Source organism: Mauremys mutica, chromosome 15 (genome assembly GCF_020497125.1).
Source record: "Mauremys mutica isolate MM-2020 ecotype Southern chromosome 15, ASM2049712v1, whole genome shotgun sequence".
Lineage (NCBI taxonomy): Eukaryota > Metazoa > Chordata > Testudines > Geoemydidae > Mauremys > Mauremys mutica.
The window spans coordinates 36130041-36139035 of NC_059086.1; the positions used below are offsets into that span (position 1 = coordinate 36130041).

The 8995-nt window shown below is 62.5% G+C and overlaps 2 protein-coding genes across 2 annotated transcripts in view; one reads left to right on the forward strand and one right to left on the reverse strand.

Moving 5' to 3' along the window:
- The window catches only part of PLEKHA4 (pleckstrin homology domain containing A4), a 30539-nt gene extending 29574 nt beyond the window's left edge, over positions 1–965 (reverse strand). The window contains exon 1 of the mRNA XM_044988356.1: positions 785–965. The gene's annotated coding sequence lies outside the window, so the exon portion shown is untranslated. The remainder of the gene's footprint in view (positions 1–784) is intronic.
- Positions 966–4476: 3511 nt separating this feature from the next.
- On the forward strand, positions 4477–8512 carry PPP1R15A (protein phosphatase 1 regulatory subunit 15A). The gene is made up of 3 exons (XM_044988163.1): positions 4477–4562; positions 5781–6808; positions 7571–8512. The coding sequence occupies exons 2-3, from the start codon at positions 5816–5818 to the stop codon at positions 7892–7894; spliced, it is 1317 nt and encodes a 438-aa protein (XP_044844098.1). The 5' UTR covers positions 4477–4562; positions 5781–5815; the 3' UTR covers positions 7895–8512.
- Positions 8513–8995: the final 483 nt, after the last annotated feature.

The following is an 8995-nucleotide window of genomic DNA, read 5'->3' on the forward strand; positions in this document are numbered from 1 at the left end:
CTGGGGCACTGCTGGGTGAAGCTCGCAGCGTCAGGGTCCCTGGCTGGGGCACTGCTGGGGGGAAGCTCGCAGCACTGGGGTCCCTGGCTGGGGCACTGCTGCAGGGAAGCTCACAGCACTGGGGTCCCTGGCTGGGGCACTGCTGGGTGAAGCTCGCAGCGTCAGGGTCCCTGGCTGGGGCACTGCTGGGGGGAAGCTCGCAGCGTCGGGGTCCCTGGCTGGGGCACTGCTGGGGGGAAGCTCGCAGCACTGGGGTCCCTGGCTGGGGCACTGCTGGGGGGAAGCTCGCAGCGTCAGGCCCCGGCAGGCCCGAGGTATTTAGCTGGAATTCAGAGCAGGACAAAACTCCCTGGTCCCCCCCCCCCCGCCCCCCGGCAGCTGCGTCCCCACCCCGCCCCTCCCCCTTGGCTCAGTGCCCTGGCTGGAGCCCCCGTGTCCCCCAGCCGGCCTGCCCCCATCCCCCCCACAGCTGTGGGGTTCTCCCCACGGGGGGCAAATCCCCCCCCTCAAATCCCCCCTCCCCTCCTTTAGCCCTCTGACCCCCCCAGCCTGAGCTCCCCCCTTGCCCGCCCCATGCCAGCCGGTGCCCGGGGTGGGGCGCGGTGTGCGCCCCCCTAAGGAATCCGCGCCCACGGGCCTGAGCGGGGGGCAGACACACAACCCCCCCCCCGCCCCATTGCTCTGCACCCCCCACCCTGAGATGCCAGGAGGGATGGACAGACGGGGGGGGGCGCTGTGGAGGGACAGGGCAGGGCTGGGGGGCTGGTTGGGGGGCAGTTCTTACCTGGCTCCCAATGGGGCACGCTGGGGTCCGGGCCGCTCGGGGGAGATCTTAGCGACACCCCACTGGGCCAGTGCCTGTCTCCTTCCCTCGCTCCCCCCCAGCTCCCTCCCTGACCCCCCGGCCCCCTTCTTCGCTGGGCCCCCCAGCCCGGCCGCCTGTTCCCTCTTCTCCTCCTCCTCCCCTACACCCCTCTACCATCCGGCCCCCTACACCCCGCTAGCTCCGCCCCCTACACCCCTCTACCATCCGGCCCCCTACACCCCGCTACCATCCGCCCCCCCCACACCCCGCTAGCTCCGCCCCCTACACCCCGCTACCATCCGGCCCCCCACACCCCGCTAACTCCGCCCCCTACACCCCTCTACCATCCGCGGCCCCACACCCCGGTCGCTCCGCCCCCTACACCCCGCGACCATCCGGCCCCCCACACCCCGCTAACTCCGCCCCCTACACCCCTCTACCATCCGCCCCCCCCACACCCCGCTAGCTCCGCCCCCTACGCCCCTCTATCTATCTATCCCCAGCCACACTATCTCTCTCTTTCTCTCTATCTCCATCACCCCCCCTCTATCCCCAGCCCCCCCTTCTCTCGCTCTCAGCTGTTTCTCCCCCCCACACACACCCCTCCCGGCCCGGAGTAACTGCCCGGCTCCCCGGAGGAGACTGGGACAAAGAGACTTTCTCTCCGTCCACTCCCCTCCCACCACAGCCTGGCCAGGGCCGGGCGGGGACAGAGAGCAGGGGGGCTGGGAGCCAGGATTCCTGGGTTCTCTCCGTGGATCTGGGAGGGGAGTGGGGTCTGGTGGTTAGAGCAGGGGTGCGTTGGGAGCCAGGATTCCTGGGTTCTCTCCGTGGATCTGGGAGGGGAGTGGGGTCTGGTGGTTAGAGCAGGGGTGGGATGGGAGCCAGGACTCCTGGGTTCTCTCCGTGGATCTGGGAGGGGAGTGGGGTCTGGTGGTTAGAGCAGGGGTGGGATGGGAGCCAGGACTCCTGGGTTCTCTCCGTGGATCTGGGAGGGAGTGGGGTCTGGTGGTTAGAGCAGGGGTGGGATGGGAGCCAGGACTCCTGGGTTCTCTCAGTGGATCTGGGAGGGGAGCGGGGGCTGGTGGTTAGAGCAGGGGTGGGATGGGAGCCAGGACTCCTGGGTTCTCTCCGTGGATCTGGGAGGGGAGTGAGGTCTGGTGGTTAGAGCAGGGGTGGGATGGGAGCCAGGACTCCTGGGTTCTCTCCGTGGATCTGGGAGGGGAGTGGGATCTGGTGGTTAGAGCAGGGGTGGGATGGGAGCCAGGACTCCTGGGTTCTCTCCCTGGCTCGGGAGGGATTGGGTTAGTGTGGGGTGTTGGGAACCCAGAGAGATGCCTGGAGGTGGAGGGGGGTGTGTTGGGGGGGGCTGACCCATGCGCCCCACAGATACAGGGTCATTTCCTCCCCCCTGCCCCACACACACACTTGGCCTGAGCATCTGGCGCCCCCGTGTGGCCGGACGCGTTCAGGACAGGGAGGCATCCGGGCCCCTGCATCTGCCCATGGCTCCCGGGGGCGCTGCATGTCTGGCCACGACCTCCCCGCCCCCCACGCTGCAGACGGAGGGCGGGGCTTGCCAGGGGAAGTCCGCCCTGAGTAGCGGGGATCCATAAAGGGGAGCCTGTCAATGTCCCTGGTGCGTCCCTAAGGGTGGCATTAGCCCATTTCACAAACAGGGAAACTGAGGCACAGGGTGGCGACAAGACACACAAAGAACCCAGGAGTCCAGGCTCCCAGCACCCCCGCTCTAATCACCAGACCCCCTTCCCCTCCCAGAGCCAGGGAGAGAACCCAGGAGTCCTGGCTCCCAGCCCTTGTCCTGCTCTAACCACTAGATGCCACTCCCCTCCCAGAGCTGGGCAGAGAACCCAGGAGTCCTGGCTCCGCCCCCTCCCCCGCAACCAACTATTTCAGCTGCCTGAGACGGAAGGAAACGAAAAGCTACATTCACACCGTTTTGAAAACGGAAGAAAAATAAGCCCGAAAAGTGAAAGTGAAAACTAACAGTGAAAGTGCTCTGAGGCCTGGAATTTCAAGGGAAACCCCAACCCCGCAGGAGTGTAACGGGGATCCCCAGCCACCCCCCACCAGGCCTGAATTGGGACCCCTGGGTCGCCTAGAGCTAGAAAGGACCTGGACGTCCTGGCTCCCAGCCCCCCCTGCTCTAACCACTAGACCCCACTCCCCTTCCAGAGCTGGGGAGAGAACCCAGGAGTCCTGGCTCCCACATATACAATGTTTAGTTCGGTATGACGTTTAGTGGTGGTTGTGTTGTTGTGTATCTCTGGAGCGCAGCATTGTGTTGATTGTGTTGTGTGCCACGCGCCGTGTCACCTTTTGTGCTGCTCCACCAGAGGGTGTTGTGTTGCACTGTGTCTTTGCATGATGTGTTGAACATCCCTGGGTTGTGCTGTGTTTCCGGGGCCTCTATGCTGTGTGCTGTGCCTACTGTTGTGTTGTGTTATATTGTCTGGTGGTACTTTGTGTTCAGTTTTGCTAGGTTGTGGTGTTGTGTGTGTGTGTGTTGGGCTTGTGCAGTATTGTCGAGTGGTGTGTATTCAGTGTGCTGGGCAGGCTCCTGGAGTGGGTTGTGATTGTGCTGAGTTGCCATGTTGTGGTTGCATTGCCTGTGTTGTGTATTGCTTGGGATTGTGTTGCTTTGATTGGGTTATATGTGCAATGGTTGTGTGACGGCTCTTTTGTGTATGTGGTGTTGTGATTCTGTTGTGTGTGCACTGGGCAGGGTTGTGTGCATGTTGTGTTGGATGTAGTTGTGTTGTGTGTCTGCTGTGTTGGATTGTGACTGTGTTGTACATTTGCACTGATGTGTTGTGCGTGCATTGGATTGTGACTGTGTTGGACTGTGACTGTGTTGTGTGTTTGCTCTGTTGTGTGGCATTTGTTCCGCGTGGTTTGCACTGTGCTGTGCGTGAAGTGTGTGGCACTCTGGATGCTCTGTTGTGCTGTGAGTGTTGGTGTATGTGTTGGGTGGGGCAGGATAGGTGCTGCATTGTGAGGGGTTGTGTGTACTGGTTGTGATGGATCAGGAATTGTTGTCTTGCACTATGTTGTGCATGTACCGCATTGTGTACTGTTATGTGTGTTGTGTTGTGTACGTGCTGCATTGTGGACTGTTGTGTATGTGTTAGGGAGGGTGGTTGTGTGGTGCTCTGTTGTGTGTTGTGTACATGTTGCGTTGCACTGCTGGGTACATGCTGTGTTGTGTTGTGCTGGGTTGGGTTGTGTACATGTTGCTGGGTATGCCCTGTATTGTCTCGAATTGCACTGTTTTGTAGCATTGCACTGCTGGGGACCTGCTGGGCTGTGTTGTGTTGCTGGACACATGCTGGGCTCTGTGTGTTGTGTATGTTGTGTTGTGTTGCACTGCTTGGCACATGTTGGGTTGTGTATGTTGTATTGTGTTGTGTTGCACTGATGGGCACGTGCTGGGCTCTGTGTGTTGTGTTGTGTTGCACTGCTGGCCACGTGCTGCGGTGTGTATGTTGTGTTGTGTTGCACTGCTGGGCACGTGCTGGCTTGTGTGTCGCTGGGCACGTGCCGGGCTCTGTTGCGCTGTCGCCCTCCACCCGCCCCTGTGACGTCACACCGACGTCAGCGCCAGGCGCTATATAACCCGGCGCGCCGGGCCCCGCCCAGCATTTCTCTTCCTCCAGCCACAGAACAACCAGCCCCGATGGAGCCTCCCGCCGCCGCCCGCCCCACGGAGCCCGCTGCTGCAGCGCCCCGCTCGCCGGTAAGGGGGGGGGCCCCAATGCCCTGCCCGGGGGGGGGCCGGCGCCGCGGAGCCCCCCGCTTCCCCCGATCCAGCTCCTGCCCCACTGATCCCCCTGCGCCCCCTTAGCGTCCCCCTGCCCCACCGATCCCCTCTATTCTCCCCTGCGCCCCACAGTCAGCCTGCACCCTTGTGCTGCCCCTGCCCCCCTTATTCTGCCTTAGCCAAACTCCTCCTCCTCCCTGAACCCCCTCATCTCATTCCTCCCTCCCTCCCCCATCCTTGACTCTGTCCACCCCCCACTCCCGGGCCAATGGCCCCACCCTGTTGCCTCCTGTTTTAGGGGGTCTGTTCCCCCCCTCTTATTCTGAGTCCCCCCAAGTGCCCCACATCGGGGTGATACTGTCCCCTGTTTGTTCAACACCCCAATGTACATTTCTCCCCCTCGGGGTCTGTGCCCTGCAATGGGGTGAGCTGTGCTGTGGGAGGGGTGTCAAAACTTGGGGTGTTTCCCCACTGTTCAGGGGAACAGCTTACCAGCCCCCCAGGGGTGCTCCCACAGCCCCTCCTCCCTCTGACACTGATCCCTATTCCACCCACTGATCACCCCCCTGCACCAGCAGCTCCCCCAATCTAGCTCTAGCCTAATCGGGCTAGCGCGGGGGGGGGGGGGTGCGCGTCCCTGGTTTCCAGGTTGGGGTGTAGCCAGACACGCTCAGCCCTCCCTCAGAGTCACTCAACCCGATACTCCAGAGGCGTGGAAGCCTTTCGGTGCTTCTGCCCAAAAGAAAAAAAACTCCAAAAACTAGGGGGGAAACTGAGGCAGAGAGAGCCAGGGACAGAACCCAGGAGTCCTGGTTCCCATCCCCCCTGTCCTAACCACTTCACCCTTCGCTCCCCTCTCCGAGTTAAGGAGAGAACCCAGGAGTCCGGGCTCCCAGCCACCCCCCCCCCTTTGTTCTGAGTCATTGCAGGTTACTGAGGGCTGATGGTACCAGGTGATGGCACTCGGGAGCCATCTGCCAGGGCCAGGAGAGCTCGGACTCCTGGGTTCTTTCCCCAGCTCTAGGGAAAATCTAATATAGAGCAGATAGGAGCTGGGACGCCTGGGTTCTTTTCCCCACTTGGGGAATTTCCCAAGGGGTGAGCTGGGAGCCCCACAGCGATGCCCCATCCCCCCACATACACACCTGGCCGCTGGATTCTCAGGCACTGACGTGTCTCCCTTCCTCATTCCAGCCCCCGAGGGAACCGCGACTCCCAGCCTGGTCAAGATGCTCCGCGTCTTGTCCCCACAACTGGGTGGCCTCCTGGATGTGCTCACCTGGGCTGTGCTGTCGCTCCTGGGTTACTGGCGTCGCCTCCCCGCGGCCGTGATGATGAGGAGGAGGAGGCGGCAGAGGAGGAGGAAGAGCCGTGGGCCGGCCCGCCCATGCCACGGCTTGGCCACCCCGCTCCCGGCACATCGGGGAGTCCCGGAGGAAGGAGAGGACTTTGCAGCTGGTCCCGCTGCATCCCAGGGGCCAGCCCCCCATTGGGGAGGAGAGAATTCAGGGGGAAGCCCCCAAGCTCCTTCTGTGTCCCACGACCAGGAGGAGGGAGTGAACTGTGGAGAAGAGGCCACGGCCCGGCTGGAGACGTTCCTCCATCTGGAGGAGGTTGGAGATGGTCAGAAGCAACCTCGGGATGGTCCATCCTGGTCCCCGCAGGACAGGGAATGTCACGGGGCTGGTGGGGAACCTGAAGGAGGCCTCAAGCCACCTGGGGGAGACGCCCCCAGCTGCCCGCAGGGTGGCACAGACCTGGGGCACCCCGTCACCAGGAACCCCCATGTCCTGTCCTTGTTCTACTGCCCCTCGGAGGAGGAGGACGACGATGATGCTGGAGACTGGCCCAGCGAGGAGGAGGGAGATGATGGAGGGGGCTGCTCGGGCGCTGACTGGACCGATTCGGAGGAGAACGAAGCGCTGTGGGGGACCCTGTGCCGTGGGCAGGACCCCTTCAACCCGCTACGCTTGGCTGGGGGCCCCCCGGACCCCACCACGCCACGGCCCAAGAACCAGGAATTCCGGGTTTCCTTCTACCTCCGCGGGTCGGACTCTGAGGCTGAAAAAGAGGGGGACCCCTGGCAACCCCCTGAGAAGCCCTGGCCTATGAGACGGGGTGTCCCTAGTAGGACTCGGTGCTGTGAGCTGGGATCCCGGGGAGCCGGGGACCCCGTCAAGGCGGAGACCTCGAACTCTGAGGGCAACCGGACAGCTAAGAAGGTGAGCTGGGGCCAGGACTCCTGGGTTCTCTCCCGGGCTCTGGGAGGGGAGTGGGGTCTAGTGGTTGGAGCAGGGGGGGCTGGGAGCCAGAACTCCTGGGTTCACTCCTGGGCTCTGGGAGGGGAGTGGGGTCTAGTGGTTGGAGCAGGGGGGGCTGGGAGCCAGGACTCCTGGGTTCTCCTCTGATCAGTTTCCCTAAGCACAGGCCCCAGTGGCCTGCTGGGTAATTTCAGGGGGTGACATCAGATTCACCTGCCTTCCCACAAGGGGAATCTTATGCAATAGAGTGAAACGAGGCCTGCTGGATCCTGGGGGGGCTTCTCCTAGCTGGGCATCTCAACCCCGCCCTGCTGGTGCCCCTCACTCCCGACCCGCAGCCCCCCCAGCCCCTTTGCTAGGAAACATCGGGTAATTTCTGTGTAACGCTGGGCTTTTCCGGAACGGGGTGACGTCAGCGAGTGAGTCATTGGCTGCCTTTCGCCCTTCTCTCCCCCCCCCCCTCCGAGCTGGCTCAGACCAGCTGCTTCTAGGGAGCAGAAAGTTTGGTGCAGTGTGTGGGAGGGGGGGGATGCCTAGTGGTTACAGCAGGGGGGTGCTGGAAACCAGGAATTTGGGTTCTCTCCCTGGCTGGGGGAGGGGAGTGGGGTCTAGTGGTTAGAGCAGGGGGGCTGGGAGCCAGGACTCCTGGGTTCTCTCCCCCATGTCCTTAGTGTCTGGGTTCTCCCCTCACCCTCTCTCTCTTTCTCCCCCCACCCCATCCAGGTTCGATTCTCCCCCGTCGTCACGGTGCACCCCCTGCTGGTCTGGCCCTTTGCCAGCCGGGCTGCCCGCCGGGGGCCCTGGGAGGAGCTGGCCCGGGACCGGAGCCGCTTTCACCGGCGCATCGAGCAGCTGGGGGCCATCCTCAGGCCCTGCCTGGAGCCGGGACACCGGGCCGGAGCCTGGAGGAGGATCCACAGAACAGCCCCGGAGCCGCCCTTCCCCCTCCACGAGGGAAAGGAGGGGGAGGGGCCGCGGGACATGTCTCTCCAGCTCTGCTCCGAAAGGATGGAGGACCCAGGCATCCGGGATGGAAGACTGGGCTAGGGCAGAAACTGTCTTCCCGGCCCCCCCCCCCAGTGGTGATCGCATTAACCCTTCTGGCTCTGGAGCCAGGCTCCCCTCTGCAGCTCTGGGAGCTGGGACTCCTGGGTTCTCTCCCCGGCTCTGGGAGGGGAGTGAGGACCAGTGGTTAGAGCCAGGGGGGACTGGTACCCAGGCCTCCTGGGTTTCTTTGGGGATGACACCCCTTTACCTACCTCAATCTCTCACCTGCGTGTGCTCCGATCTGTTGGTTTATTACTGTTAAATTATTTTCTGGCTGGTCCATCTGGCTGGGACGGGGACTAATTTATATTTTTTTATATCAGGCTGTATGGGGGGTGGGGGGCGGAAGGGATTTCTCAAGAAGCCCGGGCCTCTTCCTTGCGTTTCTGAATCCCCCTGGTATTTTATTACCTTGACTCTGGGCTGCTTTAACTGCTCCAAGTCTGCTAATAAAGGTTTAATAGGTGGCCGCTCGCTCTGCGTGGTGGTGTTCAGACCCCTCCCCCGGCGTCCGAGGGGGGAGAATTTCCTGGCCATTCGCTGCCGGCTGATCTCTGTAATGCAGCCTCAGGGGGTGCAGAGAGAGCACAAAGGGTTAATAAAACTCCCAACTCTCCCGGGGGGGGGGGGGTGTATTTTATAAGTGGCCCAAGGCCCCTGCTTACATCAACCTCTTGAACTTAACTTAGGGGCTAGGAACCAGGACGCCTTGATTTCCCCATCCCTTGCTGGGGGAGGGGAGTGGTGGTCAGAGCTGTGGCAGGGGGGTTAGGAGTCCTGGGTTCTCTCCCCAGCTATGGGGAGGGGCAGGGTGGGTCTACTCCCTATGGCAGAGAGGTGCCAGGACTCCTGGGTTCTATCCCTGGCGTTCTCCCTCAGAGGGGCCTGGACCCTGCCTCAGTTTCCCCATCTGTACAAGGAGAGAAGGATCCTTCCTGGGGGGAAGACTGGACCCCTGCTCTCAGCCGTATTAGCGGGGGGGGGACCTGTTCTGGGTCTCTTGGACCTGACCCAGGTGCAATCCAGGGGAGGATCTGGCTCGGCCGGAGGGGGAGCTCCCCAGCCAGTTGAGTGGAAGATTCCCAAGAGGCACAGAGACCG

Bases quoted from the DNA above. Each gene is read 5' to 3' on its own strand.
- PPP1R15A (XM_044988163.1), top strand. From the start codon at position 5,816: ATGCTCCGCGTCTTGTCCCCACAACTGGGTGGCCTCCTGGATGTGCTC. The intron at 6,809-7,570 runs GTGAGCTGGGGC...CACCCCATCCAG, and splicing joins GCAACCGGACAGCTAAGAAG to GTTCGATTCTCCCCCGTCGT.